This window comes from Pseudophryne corroboree, chromosome 4, assembly GCF_028390025.1.
Source record: "Pseudophryne corroboree isolate aPseCor3 chromosome 4, aPseCor3.hap2, whole genome shotgun sequence".
In the NCBI taxonomy this organism is placed as follows: Eukaryota; Metazoa; Chordata; class Amphibia; order Anura; family Myobatrachidae; genus Pseudophryne; species Pseudophryne corroboree.
The window spans coordinates 542,786,411-542,803,607 of NC_086447.1; the positions used below are offsets into that span (position 1 = coordinate 542,786,411).

The 17,197-nt window shown below is 43.0% G+C and overlaps 1 protein-coding gene across 12 annotated transcripts in view; it reads left to right on the forward strand.

Moving 5' to 3' along the window:
* Positions 1-17,197, forward strand: part of PTPRK (protein tyrosine phosphatase receptor type K) — a 689,055-nt gene that overhangs the window by 187,508 nt on the left and 484,350 nt on the right. For all 12 annotated transcript variants that reach the window (XM_063917349.1, XM_063917350.1, XM_063917338.1 and 9 more), the window contains exon 3: positions 15,579-15,850. In XM_063917349.1, coding sequence (XP_063773419.1) covers positions 15,579-15,850 — 272 coding nt within the window. The remainder of the gene's footprint in view (positions 1-15,578; positions 15,851-17,197) is intronic.

The window sequence follows — 17,197 nt, forward strand, 5'->3', positions numbered from 1 at the left end:
ACTAAATAAGAACAAATAATAGTAAATGGACATAAACTTCTTATGTCCATAACTATTCGCACGAGCGATTAATCCGCTCCAAACCAACACCGGAATATTGCTATTTAAATACTCTTCCGATGGGTACCAAACACCACTGTATGACCCCTGTTAGACCCTTCGTACAATACAAAGAGGGATCTCTCTGTTCAGGAACATGCTATGTTAACTAAACTTTCAGAATCTATCAAAGGGACCATGATCTACAAAATACATTATTACTGAAAATATGTAACGATTGAGTCGCACGCTACGATCACATAAACTCTACCGTAAATACGCATACCGTGCGCCTGCGGGTGCCCGCGACTGTGAGTATGCGCATGCACGGACCTGTGTGAGGTGCGAATATGGTAGTGTGCATAGAGATATTTTTCTGACTTTGACAGTCCACCCTTTGGCAGTCAACAATAACTGCCACTTCCTGAAAACATTTCAAAAAGAGAAAAATATATGTTAGGGGTTAATACATTTACATGGTTGGGTAAGGGAGGAGAGGAGATGGTAGGAAAAGGGTATGACCTAGTGAGATAGCAGAAGCATGTGTGTATGAATCCGTGCTTGGGGGTCATGTATCATCGTGCCGTATGTGTTTTAAATCAAGCTTCGAGGTATTGCGAAGTATACATTTGAATTCCTTCTTATCCCGTGGTACGGGTCTGTGGATGGGCTGTCAAACTTTACCGAGCTCTTTTCGGTTTTGGTTGTAACAAAATGGGGGAGCACATTTTAGTTGATGATACATGAATGGGGGAGATATGTGATTGCTGATATCTGTGCCTGTATTCCCTATCGACTATGTGTGTCATTACCTGAGGGTTGTAGAAATGAAGAAAAGACATAATTACGGTAAATGCGGTGGTGTTCTATGTCAGGTAAATGTACATTCGTCGATTGAGGTCTTGTTTGATGTCTGTTGAATGCAGTCTTCTTTGTGCTTTTGCCCATAAGGTGCGAGCAAAAGCTGTCAATGTCCATAGATTTACAAAAGTGTTGGGCTAGCGTAATTTTAAAATTTCTAGGGAAACTGGGGATCCATGGCATAGTTCATCAAAAATCTGTGTATCAGGTTGTCAAACTTCTTCTTTAATCCCTCTGTTGTCTGTATATCGGCTCATCAAATTCCTCGTCCAAGTGGGTCTTGTTACCTTGGAGAAAACGAAAAAAAAAACAGGTGAAAGAAACGGACCGTAGAAATCGCATTTTCATCACATCATTGTTTCTACATTTGGGTCATAAATCAAGTCCAGGTTAATTACAGTTTCCTCACTCCTTAAACTCATTACCCTTGTACGATGTTTGCACTTCATTAAAGCCTGACCGCATCTAAATATCAATCCAATCGATATGACAACACCTAAGATACATAGGAGAAACTTCCCAACATCCATTATGACTCCTTGAGCCCAGTCTCCTAAACCAGAAAACCAATTTTGCGGGTTCAACCATGACACCCAACCAGTCAGCTCATTACCTACAGCAGCAAGAGTGAGATTGTGTCTCCTGCGAAATTCCCACTTCAATTGGAGAATATCGTCCATCTTTTGGTCTATGACCTCGACCGGATCCTCGGTGCTATTCGTAATATATGTGCAACATTTCACGCCGTATTGTGTTGCCAGTGTGACACAATATCCGCCTGTCACTGCTGTGAGGTAATTGAGAACCATTCTATGCTGTACCAGTTCTGTTTTGTAAGCCTGAAGTTCTCTTCCAGTATACCTAAACGTGTCATCATACATTTCAGTGATATTATCTAACAAATTGGCGAGCGCAGAAATGTATTTATAATTCAGCACTCCTCTAGCGGTGCGGGTGAAATCTAACGCGATTAAGAATTGAATCCCGGTGGATTCACTTATCAGATCAGAGGCCGGATGCTCTGTCTTCTCTATCAGGTGCCTTTTAACAACGTGCTCGTAATGGGTGTGAGTATAAGGAGCTTGGGCACCACGGTGTATGTCTTTCATTTTGTCATGTGATACGGTCATTACTTCAGGCAGTACTTTTCCAATATAACACAATCCTTCAGAGTTTGGGGCAAGCCACTTGTACGCCTTTCTCCCGCATATGAAATATGCATCATCGGGGAGAACATATGGGACGGAGTAGGACATAACCATATTACACACCTTCCATGTGAAATCTCCTAACCCTAATTCTTCCATCTGCTTAGTACACGTATCAGGTTGTACGATATGTGCACAGTATCCTGGTGATACCTCTCCAACTTTAGTAATCCTATTTCCTAAGGTATACCTATACCGGAAAGATTTTCCTCTACTGGCTATGTGGCGTACAAGCTCTGTATCTGTAGGCATTCTATCTGCTCTATGCGAAAAGGTCATGGTGTGGTTACTCCATGACACTTCCCAATTTCCCGGTTTTCGGGGATTGGAGATGTTGAAACATAATAGGGACCTATCCACATGGTATTGGTGGAGCTTCAAACTAGGAGGGCTGGAGATATTAAACCTCCGGTCCACCGGTCTCCCACCATTTAACTCAAGTACCTCCTCTATCGTTAAAGGAAATGGTACTAGCCCTGATTTGCTATGACCCTGAGGTACTTGAGAGCATACCCAACAATCTGTTTTGTTTAACACATTACCCACTAAGGAGTGATAATCACTCAATGGATGCCGGTCCATATGGATATTAAAACTGGATTGGCATTTCTTAATGCACCCATCCTCAATGACATTGTTACAGAGCCTACAGATACAGTTTTCTTCAGCTAACAATCCTTCACAATTCCTTCTATGGTCAATGCTATCGGATCGTTTTCTGATGCTCGCCTTTGCTTGTTGATTATGTTGTTCTCGGAAAACTACGCCTCCATCTTTATCATCAGAACCCATTCCAGAACCTCTCTCGACCTCCATGGTACTCTCGCCGGAACAGACTGCTCTGGTCAACATCATGGTCAACCGGAAAATCCGGATCACAGTCTCTTGGGGCAAGTCCATCTTATAGGAGGAGACGAAGAAGAATGAGAGGGGGAAAAAAATAATTGAGGGAGATGGGATGGGAAGTTGGAGAAAAACAATAAAAGGGAACAGGGGATCGACAACTGCTTTTGATCTTGTGGTTCTCGATGCTCAGGTGCCGCCTTAGTCCTCCTGGAACAGACACTCCAGTGATACAACCTCTACCGTCTGTTCCTTATCGCGGGACCTCTCTGGATCAGCAACCTTCTTACAGTGGGACGAATGAACCCAAGTCTCTCTCTCAGCAACCTTCAATGCTGTAGTGCTAGTCAATAAGACCTGGTATGGTCCTTCCCATCTGTCAATAAGGCAACCTGAGCGTAGAAAATTCCGTATCATTACATAATCCCCAGGTTCAATGTCATGACAATTACTACCTGGTAAATCAGGAATCACTAACTTCAGATTATCATTTTGATTCCTTAACTGTTTACTCATGTTAATCAAGTATTTTACAGTCGCTTCATTGTTACACTTCAAATCATCCTGAGGGTTAATCATAACATGCAGTTGTCGACCAAACAAGATTTCAAAGGGAGACAGATTTAGAGGGGACCTGGGAGTGGTTCTGATGCTGTACAGTACAATGGGTAAAGCTTCTGGCCATGTCAATCCTGTCTCTGCCATCACTTTACTCAGTTTATTTTTAATAGTGCTGTTCACTCTTTCCACTTTCGCACTCGCCTGTGGACGGTATGGAGTGTGCAGCTTGCTATCAATTCCCATCAATTTACACATTCCTTGAAAGACATCACCTGTAAAATGGGTACCCCTATCACTTTCGATAATTCTAGGGATACCATATCTACATACAAATTCCTGCACAATTTTCTTAGCAGTAAACATAGCGGTATTTGTGGCCGCCGGAAATGCTTCGACCCAATTTGAGAAAACATCTATACAAACAAGTACATATTTCAAATTTCGACAAGGGGGTAATTGAATGAAGTCAATCTGTATTACCTGGAAAGGGCCGCCGGCAGGTGGGATATGGGATGGTTCTGTAGGTATTGCCTTTCCAATATTCTTTCTCAAACAGGTAAGGCACGACATGGCTCTTTTACTCGCATGAGAGGAGAATCCTGGGGCGCACCAATATGCTCTTACCAACTTGCACATCCCTTCCTTGCCTAGATGAGTCAGCCCGTGAGCTGCCTCAGCCAAACATGGAAGGTATGTTCTGGGGGCCACCGGTTTACCTTGTCCATCCGTCCAGAGTCCTGAGGACTCCTGGCCATATCCCTTTGCCTTCCAGACTGCCTTTTCCTGTGTGGAACACAAATTTTGCATTTTACACAACTTCTGTGTGTTGATGGTATTAAATACCATCAGTTGTGTGGTGTCTGTCTGTCTGGGGGTAGCAGCTGCTAACTTAGCTGCTTCGTCTGCTCGGCTGTTACCAAGCGATACTGGGTCTTGGCTATATGTATGTGCTTTACATTTGATAACAGCCACTCTGTCGGGTTCCTGTATCGCTGTTAGAAGCCTTTTTATGTGAGCTGCATGCGCTACCGGTGTACCAGCTGCCGTCATGAAATTTCGGAGGCGCCATAGGGCTCCGAAATCATGGACTACCCCGAATGCGTATCTAGAATCGGTGTAGATATTGGCTGATTTGCCCTTAGCCAATTCACATGCTCTGGTTAGGGCGACCAGTTCAGCAACCTGGGCTGAGTGAGGTGGGCCTAGCGGTTCCGCTTCTATGGTGCCTTGGTCATCTACGACTGCGTATCCAGTACACAAGTCTCCCGAGTCTGACTGTCTATGACAACTACCGTCCGTGTAGAACGTAAGTTCTGCATCTTCCAGTGGGTTGTCACTGATGTCGGGCCTTGCGGTAAAATTTTGGGTCAAATATTCCATATAATCATGAGTGTCTTCCTTTGTATTAAATCCTCCTTCCCCAGTACTCTCATCCTCCACCCTTTGGGTCTGTCCAGACACACTTGGGAGATATGTTGCAGGATTTAATGCACTGCATCTCCTTATGGTGATGTTTACGGGGGCCATTAGTGCCAATTCCCATCTTGTAAACCGCGCTGATGAGACGTGCCTGGTTTGGGCAGAATTTAACAAGGCTGACACTGCATGTGGTGTATGAATTGTGAGGTTGTGACCTAGCACGACGTCTTCGCTTTTCGTTACTAGCAATGCTATCGCAGCAACGCTTCGCAAGCATGTGGGGAGGGATCGCGCTACCGTGTCTAGCTGAGCGCTGTAATATGCTACTGGCCTGCTGGCATCACCGTGCTTTTGGGTTAGTACGCCTGCCGCGCAACCAGCACTTTCTGTTCCGTATAGTTCAAAGGGTTTCCCATAGTCCGGCATACCTAATGCTGGTGCCTGCGTTAGGCACTGTTTAAGTCTCTCAAATGCTGCCTCAGACTCGTCTGTATGCGAAATCCGATCAGGTTTGTTTGAGGAGACCATTTCCTGCAAAGGTAACGCTAAAATGGAAAACCCTGGGATCCAATTACGGCAATACCCACACATTCCTAAAAATGTTCTGATCTGTTGCTGGGTTTGTGGCAGAGTCATGTCTCTAATTGCTTGAATTCTATCAGCGGTCAGGTGTCTCAGTCCTTGTGTTAAACAGTGTCCCAAATATTTTACCTTAGTTTGGCATAATTGCAACTTGTCTTTGGAAACCTTGTGTCCTGTGTCTGAAAGATGAAACAGGAGCTGTTTCGTATCCTTCAGGGATGCCTCCAATGAATCAGAACACAGTAGTAGATCATCCACGTACTGTATTAATACTGATCCACTCACTGGTTGGAAAGACTGTAAACAATCATGCAAAGCCTGAGAAAATATACTTGGGCTATCTATGAATCCTTGTGGTAATCGAGTCCATGTGTATTGGACTCCTCTGTATGTAAATGCGAATAAATATTGACTGTCAGGGTGCAGAGGTACCGAAAAGAAAGCGGAGCAGAGGTCAATAACAGTGAAAAATTTCGCAGTGGGAGGGATTTGCATTAGGATGACAGCTGGATTTGGCACTACGGGGAACTGACTCTCAACTATTTTGTTAATCCCCCTTAGATCCTGCACTAGCCGGTAACCCCTCCCCCCACTCTTTTTCACAGGGAAGATGGGACTATTAGCAGTGCTGGACGTTCTTACCAGAATGCCCTGTTGTAGCAAGCGCTCTATTACTGGGTAAACTCCTAATTCCACCTCTGGCTTCAGAGGGTACTGTGGGATTTTTGGAGCTATCCTACCATCTTTTACTTGTACAACTACCGGAGCTACGTTTGCCATTAATCCAGTGTCCTGTCCATCTTTAGTCCAAAGTGACTCTGGTATCTGAGATGTCATTTCTTCTACTTGGGAGGGAGTCCTATTTGTCATAGTGGTATGCGACATTAATTTTGACGGGGAGTCTAATATGTCTCGTACTTCCTGAGCGTGATTTTCAGGTATGTCCAAGAATACACCTTCAGGAGTACAATAAATGACGCACCCCATTTTACACAGTAAGTCTCTTCCCAGGAGATTGGTCGGTGCCGATGCAGCCAGCAAAAAGGAATGCTTGGTATGTAAAGGCCCTATTGTAATCTCTGCTGGTTTGCTAACAGGGTAATGCTGGACTACTCCTGTTACTCCCACGGCTGGAATTGTCCTACCAGTGGTCCTCATGCCCACTGTCGAATTTATCACTGATTTGGCCGCCCCTGTGTCTACAAGAAAGTTTAATGATTTACCAGCTACATTGATTGCAATTTCTGGTTCACTTCCAAGACTTGCAATCAATTTTACTGGCTGCAGATTACAGGTATGGCCACACCCCTATTGGGTATGGTGACCTCCCTGAATCCCGCTGGCAGCAACTACTTGTGAGGGAGTTAGCTGGGAACTACCAGAGGTTTGCCAATCTCTGTTTGGGGGGTATCTTTTTGTTTCCCCTGCATGTGGCTCATAACTCCGTTTCTGCGGACCTTGCTCCCAATGTCGTGTGTCGTGTCGTTGTCTAGGGGGTTGGTATGAGTTTCGTACATTCTTTACTCTACAATCTCGTGCCATGTGTCCCTGTTTATGACAAGAATAACAAGTAACCACACTTGACTTACCCACAGGGTTTGGTGATACAAACAAAGGCTGCCTTGTGGTCAGGGCCTGTATACTTACGGCCATTAACTTATCACTTTGTTGTTCCCTGTGTCTGGTGATGTTCCTATCGTGATCAATAGCAGCCTCTCTCAAAGTAGCCACAGACAGACCTCGCCAACATGGTTGTGTGGTCTGTACCCTAGTCTTCAATGACTCTTTTAAACCATCCATCAGTACCGATACTGCTACTTCTCGATGGTTTATGTTTGTTTTAATGTCCTCTATGCCTGTGTATTTTGCCATTTCTGATAATGCTCTGTGAAAATATTCTGCAGCTGTCTCTGACTCCTTCTGTTTAATGGAGAATATCTTGTTCCATCTGACTACCGCTGGGAAATACTCTTTTAACTGTAAGTTTATTCTTTTTACATTGTCTTTGTTGTACACATCTGTAAGAGGTACATCCTGATCTAATCCGCAATCAGCTAAAAATTGAGTTGCGTCAACATTGGAGGGTAAACATGCTCTCAGCAATATCTGCCAGTCTTTATTGTTGGGCTCTACAGTGTTACCTAAGTCTCTGATGTATTTTTGACTGGCAACTAAATCTTTTCTAGGGTCAGGGAATTCAGACACTATGGTCCTTAATTCCATTCTGGAAAATGGGCTATACATGGCAATGTTCCTCACAGGGGTGACCCCTGTTGTGTCAGTTTTCCCATTTGGAACAGCTATTACCCTAACAGGATTAACTCTAACAACATCACTCTGTGTGGGTTCTACAGCCTGTGGTGAAATGGCTTCAGCATAGTGTATGGTGCCGTACTTACCTGTAGACACGACCTCACCTATCCCTCCGCTAGGGGCCTTTGTTACTAATCTCGTGGGTGGAGCTGTGCCTACTGTGGTCTCTGCTATGGTGGCTGCTAGAGAGAGCGCTGAAATTGTTGCCGATTCGTCTTCTTGATCACACTCCTGAGGAAAGTTCAAAACAGGGTACAACTTGCACGGGTTAATACTTGCGTTGGTTAATTGGTTAACATTATCTTTAACATTTATACAGTTGCTAAGTGTTTGTGTGTTACACCTTAGTGCGTCATTCTCCGCAACCAATTTCTCTCCTGATATGTATGGTGGCGGTGGGGCCGTGGCTATCAGTTTTCTGATTGAGCCAGATCCCGCCGCCTGAGCCAATCCTCTCTGTATGTCACCTTCCTGCTGCCACAACTGCAAATAATCGTAATGTTTGATTCGTCTCTTTGTTGATTTAATGAGACATATCCTTCTCCTTAAATTCGTTAACACTTCTGTGCTGAAGCTACCTACTCTTGGGAATTTCTCCCCGTCATGTACTGTCATTCTCTCCCATTCATCACATAAAGCTTCTGTGTGACTTCCGTATTTCTCACACATTACATACCTTGCCGACCCAATTGGTCGGTTCACTGAATCAACCCGAACCGAGGTTGATCGCCCCCTACCTGAACAAGTGGCCCCCATAGTTCGAAGGTGTTGCTTTATTTAACCAACCCTTACGCAAACCAAATGTCCAAAATAGGCTGACGGTGGCGGTTTACAGAGTACCCCACTCACTCGCCCACGCCGACCAATACGACCTGATCACACCGATATGGTGCTGGCGTACTCGACCTAGGGCCCCTGCGACCTGAACCTCTATTTACTGGAACCTGTGAGGGTGCTCCGAAGAACACTTACTCTTTCCAGTAACTATTGGTTGCTGGATAGTTCCTGAGTGAGCAGCGAACTTCCCTTAAAATAAAAAAAGTTACACAAATCACGTTAGAATGTACAAATAGCGTTTATGACCTTCGTACACAAATAGTACCGGTCAGGTTTACTAATGCACACAATTACGTGCGGTACAATCGTTTAGTACACAAGCAACTAATCTTATGTACTGAGCGACCAGTGGAATCGAAAATTTCGGCTGCGAATTCCTTCAGCCAGAGCTTATATGGCCTATATGGGTGTTGCACCAACCCTTTCTTGGTGTTGTGCCTGTGGACTGTATAGCGGACTTCTTTGTCTGCTGTACCTGAACCTGTTGGTCTGCTATGACCTCCTGGTCTGTTACAGTATGACCTCCTGGTCTGCTACACTCTAATGCTCAAATTGTATATTTAACCAGGGATGCCTCCCTAGCCACCATGTACGTCACTTACACGCATGTACCTCACGAGAACTCGACTTTTCTTGTGGTTCAACCTGTAAAATTGTATACAACACACTCACTCACCACCTGTACACTTTTGTTTCTATTTCTATTTCTGCGCAGAAATTTCTCTTTAGACCAGATGTGTTTACAAATTAGGAGAAGGATCTATTAATTTAAATTTGGAATTAAAAAAAAAAAATTTGCGCGATTTATCGCCTGGCGTTATTTACCGCGTGGCGCTACTTATCGCGTTGAGAGGAGAGAAACAAAAACTTGTGATTTGAGTTACGTGGGCGTACCCGTACGCTCCGTTGCGTAATATACGCTGCGTGCGTCGGCCCTTGGATTGCGTACGCAAGTCTCAGTCTTTTGTTAGAGACACGTGTACGCAAAGCAAAGATCCACCGTAACACAATTTATACGTTTATCAACTATAGAGCTGGCAAACAGGAGAGTGACATACGAAAATACACCAATGAAAAGGAAATGCAGATATATATGTGTGCGTGCGTGTGTACGCAAGACAGAAAAATAAACAGTTTTAAAAAGACACTATTGTTTTGTTCTTACCTCCGGTTCCCGGATTCCTTCAGCACCCTTTACTAAGAGAAGCAGACGCTTATCCAAACAGCACTACGAGGAATATGATCTCCCGCCCTTTGCTGCTGGATAATGTCTGCTGAAATTACCTAGTGCAGATATGTGAAGGACAGGGCGAGCCGCCAATTGATAAAGCTAAATATTTATCGTATATAATACCCTTTTTGAGGTCTAAGAACACTGTACGCTATTTATGTATGAAGTACCGTAAGGGTACGCTAGTTGCGTAACAATCGCTTTGCCGTGATCGAGACGCTCAAGCGTCACGTTCACTCACGGCCAAGAGATCACAGGCAGGCACGTTATTGGCTGTTAACTAACGTAATGATTCGCTATAGCGTAGCGGACGCTCGGGACCACGAGGAGATCACCAGCGGCGCTGACGCTCACTATATTAAACCTTTGTATCTAAACCATAAACAGTGTATTGTGCAGTAAAACCTTAGTGTAATGTTAGAGTGTAAATGCAACACAGTATAACCTTATTACCTTAAAAGCTGTTTGAGCGTCACCGACGCTCTAAGAATACTTAATACTATAAGAAACACACAGATACCGTGCTCAGGGTCCAACGCCTAAAATATATATTATGAATGCTATACTTGCAAAAGAGTTAAACACAATACAAGTCATACACTACAATATAACACAGACTACCTAACCAGATAACTACACAGGAAATACAATACAATACAATTTAAGGGAAAATGAGTGAGAGAGAGAGAAGGAGAGAGAGAGAGAGAAATTGAGAGAGATTGGCCCACAATAACAAGAAGATCAATATAGTTGCGGAGAAACACTTACGCACAAGGGGAAACGATCGCATGCGCCTCGATATCCAGCTCCCGATTATCAGCAATGAGAACCGTTGAAGAGAGTGAACTGATATGGTCGGCCTGCCTATTTATGCCCCACACACAATACAATTCAATGGTCCCTACAATCTCATTGTTCATTGGACACAGGAATTCGGCTTCGCATTATAACAAAAGGTCATAGGTTAATTCATACAGGTGGGTTGTGACTGTTTCCAACTGTTCAGGTGGGTGGGATACTGAGTTTCCCGCCGCATGACTAAATAAGAACAAATAATAGTAAATGGACATAAACTTCTTATGTCCATAACTATTCGCACGAGCGATTAATCCGCTCCAAACCAACACCGGAATATTGCTATTTAAATACTCTTCCGATGGGTACCAAACACCACTGTATGACCCCTGTTAGACCCTTCGTACAATACAAAGAGGGATCTCTCTGTTCAGGAACATGCTATGTTAACTAAACTTTCAGAATCTATCAAAGGGACCATGATCTACAAAATACATTATTACTGAAAATATGTAACGATTGAGTCGCACGCTACGATCACATAAACTCTACCTTAAATACGCATACCGTGCGCCTGCGGGTGCCCGCGACTGTGAGTATGCGCACGCACGGACCTGTGTGAGGTGCGAATATGGTAGTGTGCATAGAGATATTTTTCTGACTTTGACACCTGTCAAACATTGCCATTGCCTGGTCACACCAGGGAAGTGGATATGGGTTCTTCCTGGGTGTGACCCGTCATTGGACCTGTGCAATGTGAACGGGGTGAGCTTCCCGACCCGGTTGCCATCCAGGGGCGGAGACGGCGCTGGAGATGACATCATCTTCAGCGCCGCCTCTCCCTATGCTGTGAACGGGTGCCGGGTCGCATCGACCCAGCTAACCCGTTCACACTGCACCTGACCCGGGTTGAATTTCCGGGTCAGGAGACCCGGGAATTCAGCAGTGACCCATTCACACTGCACTGCGACACGGCAAAATACCGGGTCGATACCGGGTTTTTGGTGCAGTGTGAATGGGATAATACAGGCCATGACCTCCTTCAATTGTATGGGGCTTATGTAATAGCAGGTTGTGCGTGAATTACAGCGAGTATGCCCTCATTTTTAAAGCGGCAATCATTTTACAATGAAAAGACAGGTTGGTTTTGGCATCTTGCAAACTATTTTATATAAACCCTGATGTCTAAAAAATAATAATAATAATAATAATAAAAAAATTATATATATATATATATATATATACACACACACACAAACAAATCTAGAAAACCACAGCACTCGCCACCCCAGAAGCGGGGTGCAATGTCTGCACTCACCACTCATAGGGTGGGGTGCATGCAGCCCATGGCCACCAACCCAACTATATACAAACAGAAAGTTCAGCACTCACCATAGCAAGCTCACTTATCCTCACAACATCAATAAATAAATGATGGGGGTTTAGTTAGTAAATTGGCCAATGCACGGAAGCCTGCATACCGCTCGCCAAGGTACCCCACCTTCATGCAGGTCCTACACTATCACAAAGTCTCAAAAATTAAAACCTGGCAACTGTATCACACATAATATACTGCACACATGCCCACTAGGTTTAATGTGTATCTGCCATGCATCTTATGACTTTTAAAGGTACACTAGTCACCTGACACTGGCTGATAAATTACTAAGGAGCAGCTGACACAGGTTTAGAACAAGTGAGATTACACAGGGGTGCATGAAAAGGCCTGTGACCACGGTTAATAAGAGTTAACCAAAGATTACCCCGTAATATACAAACAAATCTAGAAAACCACAGCACTCGCCACCCCAGAAGCGGGGTGCAATATCTGCACTCACCACTCACAGGGTGGGGTGCATGCAGCCCATGGCCACCCCGCTTTTGGGGTGGCGAGTGCTGTGGTTTTCTAGATTTGTTTGTATATTACAGGGTTAATCTTTGGTTAACTCTTATTAACCGTGGTCACAGGCCTTTTCATGCACCCCTGTGTAATCTCACTTGTTCTAAACCTGTGTCAGCTGCTCCTTAGTAATTTATCAGCCAGTGTCAGGTGACTAGTGTACCTTTAAAAGTCATAAGATGCATGGCAGATACACATTAAACCTAGTGGGCATGTGTGCAGTATATTATGTGTGATACAGTTGCCAGGTTTTAATTTTTGAGACTTTGTTATAGTGTAGGACCTGCATGAAGGTGGGGTACCTTGGCGAGCGGTATGCAGGCTTCCGTGCATTGGCCAATTCACTAACTAAACCCCCATCATGTATTTATTGATGTTGTGAGGATAAGTGAGCTTGCTATGGTGAGTGCTGAACTTTCTATTTGTATGTATGTATGTGTGTGTGTGTGTGTGTGTGTGTGTATGTATGTATATATATATATATATATATATATATATATATATATATATATATATATATATATATATAAAAATCAAGAAGGAATAAGGAGGCGATCAATAGTGAAGTGAGTCTTCTAAAATCGATTATAGTGTATATGGTAAAATATACACTCACAATATATCACATAAAACAAACATCTCACAATAGCGGCAACAGTCGGACTCTCAGCACCATGTGGAGACTCTATTCCATTCGGCGTCCCGGAGATCTCCGGCGCCTTCACAACCCAAGCCTCGATATCAGCGATATGTTTGGAGTATAAATTGGCATTTTAAAAACATGTGAGAGAAAACTGAGCCAGCATTTCAGTCTAAACCTGCTGGGGACCAAGCTTTTATGGTTCGAATGAGTCTAAAGAGCGCTCCATTAAAATGACCTGCTTCAGCCCTCCTCTCGCCGTGAAATAGGTTGTCCCTCAAAATAAGGGCATTCAAATTGTAGCAGTTAGTTCCCACAACAACGGTTCTCCTCTCATCAGTACATACGCAGTTTGGCACATCGGCTAATGCTGTATATAGCTTGCATTTTGCATAAAATCTGCCACTTTTCTGGAAAATTGTGAAGTCTGCACCTAGGCTGCAACCAGGAGGGAAGTGTGTTTAAAGAATAAAAATCCAGTTTACAGGCAGCTAGAAAGCCAATCATACCTGAGCAAACTTGTGTGATCCTAAAAAATTTAGTTTGTTGATGTTACTACAGTTTAACATTAATTTGCTGGAATAATTGTAATTTCTGGGAAAGAAGTATGTTTGGAGTTTTTACTGTAAATAGAAATGTTTAATCTGCTCCTACTTGTATAAACTTGGCAGCTTTATACTGGCAGAGAAAAACTGCTTGCATTGTCCAGTGTCATATTTATGCTTGTTTCCTATGTTACCAGTGTGATTTTCATCGACCTAGAGCAGCTATTCATGGCAGAGCATAACAAAAGTTCCATTCAAGAGTAATGACAAAGGAGTTGTTTCTCCCTATGTCATATTAATACACTGGTTACCCAGCACAGCCACACCATATGATTTGTTGACAAAGGTTACAAGGATTGGTCTAATCTTGGAGGGAAAAATTTTTTATGGCCAGGGATAACCAGACATTTCCTATAAGTAGCATTGTAAGACCAGTGAAATATTAATGTTAAAATTCATAACAACTTTTCCTTTCATGATTTGTTCTGTGGTAACTTAAACTTTACATGAATGATTCCCCATAGGTAAAATCTTTGTCCGCCCTACTTCTACCTGTAATGTTTTTATGCAACACTTTGTTTAAGGAAATGATTCTGCTATGTTGAACTTAAACATACAGAATGTGTGTTTGTTTTGTGCTATTTCTCGTTGTGTTTTTGTCATTGTGTATGTACCAGTTGTTATACTAGTTATGCACAATTTGCTTACATGTATTTTGTATGGCTTATTGTCCGTCCCTCAAAAACTATGATTTAACCACGTCATAAATACCTGCGGGAAACTGTTTAAAAAAGTAATCCCACATAGGCTTTTTTAACCTCTAAATAGCAAGTTCATTCAATATAGCCACATGATAATGATCTAAAGAAGAATCTCAATGGACTTTAATCCCATTCTCTGCTTTTTTTCCTTGCTGATTGAGCTACAGGGTCAAAATGCCCTGAATCCTACTAAACATTTTGCCAATAGAAGAACCTCTATCAGATTTAAATTCATGCCACATAATGTTTTCCTTTTTCTCTATGATAAACAATGCGGCAATTCTGTGTGATACCCTGTAACGTTCTTGCAAAGTCACTTTTCACCCCATTGCTGCTTCATTTTTTTATTGCACCCATAGAAGAGTTCAGGAAAATTAGGGATGTTTGGCCTATCCTAATAGTTGTGATGTGCGCAGCTGAGCATTAGGCGACACATAGCTGAATATCGAATCTTCCCCAATAATATTAAACGAAGGAATGTAATACAAACCAAATAGTGAATATATGAGTTTTAAAACCTAAGTGATTTTCTGGACTGCAGAATATGCTATTTCATTTCCGCCGATGTCACTCTTACTCACTCCTGTTATACCCCCTCATATTTATTTGCTTTGCTCATTATTTTAATACCTATACAAAATATGAGGAGGGTTTGTGGCGGTAGGAATTTTCTGTAACTTTGTGCTGGTGATCCAAATGAAGACACATCTTGGGTATCTTTCTAAAAGTTTTGTAGTTGAATGTGTTTGAAACTTGATGGAGGGCATTCAATTCCAGGGGGCTGCCAGCTTGGCAAGTCTGATGCTGGCAATGCTGGTGTATCTTTGCTCTCTGTGTAGCTATAAAATCTTAAAGAAGATGCTTATGTTTTCCTTTAGTTACACTGCTTAAATATTCAGCACTTTCAGCATCATTTTGTAACGTACTTGTATGTCCTCCAGAGATGGTTAGGATGAAAATTCCCTATTGTTAAAAAAAATAAAAATAAAGTCATTTTCTTGGCACTTTCATATTTTGATCTATCTTTCACTTCTTTTTTTTAGGCTCCTATATGATTGTGGACTCCTCTAAGCATGATCCTGGCGAGAAGGCTCGCCTGCAGCTCCCCAACATGAAGGAAAATGACACTCACTGCATTGACTTTAACTACCTTCTCTTCACGCAAAAAAGGGACAGTCCAGGGACCTTGAATATTTTTGTGCGGGTGAACAAAGGACCCATTGCCAACCCTATCTGGAATGTAACTGGCGCTACTGGGAAGGACTGGTTGAGGGCTGAGCTGGCGGTCAGCACTTTTTGGCCAAATGAGTATCAGGTAAAAATATACTAATCTGTCCATCATAACGCTATTGGGAATAAAACCCATTACTACTAATCCACGATTGTCTTTTGCATTTTCAGATTAATACAGGCTTTGTGAAGGGTTTCATCTACATTTTAATGGTTCTGTAAAGAGATTTGCAGTGTCAGATTTCAGAGTTATTGTGAAATTTTAGAATAAATCAGTTTGCAGTGTTGGCAGTAATATGAATGCTGCTGCTGGGGTGCCAATCAGCAAGTAAAAAAGCTAATAACTGTATTCACACACACACACACACACACACACACACACACACACACACACACACACACACACACACACACACACGTATATAAACAGATTTCAGGCACTTGCCAGCAATATAATAACACTCATTTGGAAGTAACATTCAAGTATCGAGCACCTTTAATCTTGTCATTGTGTGCATGTCTTTTACCAAATGTTCGTTTTACAAAGTGCACGGCAGATTTGTGTGTATCTGCCAAATAAAGCAGGGTTTTGATCAGAACAGTAAGCTTGCAGAACGTCCTCAAGTCTTTGCACGTTTCTACACTAGCAAACATGCTTTAAACACCATTACGTTTCACTCACCTTCAGGTACAGAGGGCAAGATCCAGACAAGGGCTGGCTTGTGAGCCACTCCTTACTAGGCTTTATACACTGTAGCTTGATAAAAATCAGCCATGGCCACACTAGGCAATTTTTAAACAAATCAAAGCAAAAAAGTATGTCCATTATGTTTTTGCCCATATTGTACATGGCACCAGTTTTGTGGCAATACTAATGCCATATATATATATACAGAAAATGATCTCTTCTGTTCAGTGCCAACACTAATATGCATCTAGCAAATAAAAGCATGGGATGAGGCTGGAGGCGCTCGCGGCAGGTGGGTGGGGGTCATGAGGTTGGAGGTGCTTGCAGCGGGGGTGGGAGGAATGAGGATGGAGGGGCATGAGGGCGGAGGTGCACACAGCAGGAGCATGAGGCTAGATAGACATCTGAGTGGGACATGAGGCTGGAGTGATATCATTGTGTGGGGGAGGCATGAGGCTGGAGAGACCCGTGGTTGGGATGAGGCACAGGGAGTATGAGGTGCAGACATGAAAAAGGGTTGGACTGGCTCACAGGGGTACAGGGGAAACCCGCGGTGGGCCCCATTGCCTGGGGCCCGACCCCCCTCAAGGGACCAGGTTCCATACTGTACATGAAGTATACAATATACATTTGTTACATTATACTGCACAGGACTACGGTATATTTTCTACAGGTCATTGATGTTTTTAATCTGGTACATTATCCTGTATGTAATAGTAGTAATTACTCTATATATTTATCAAG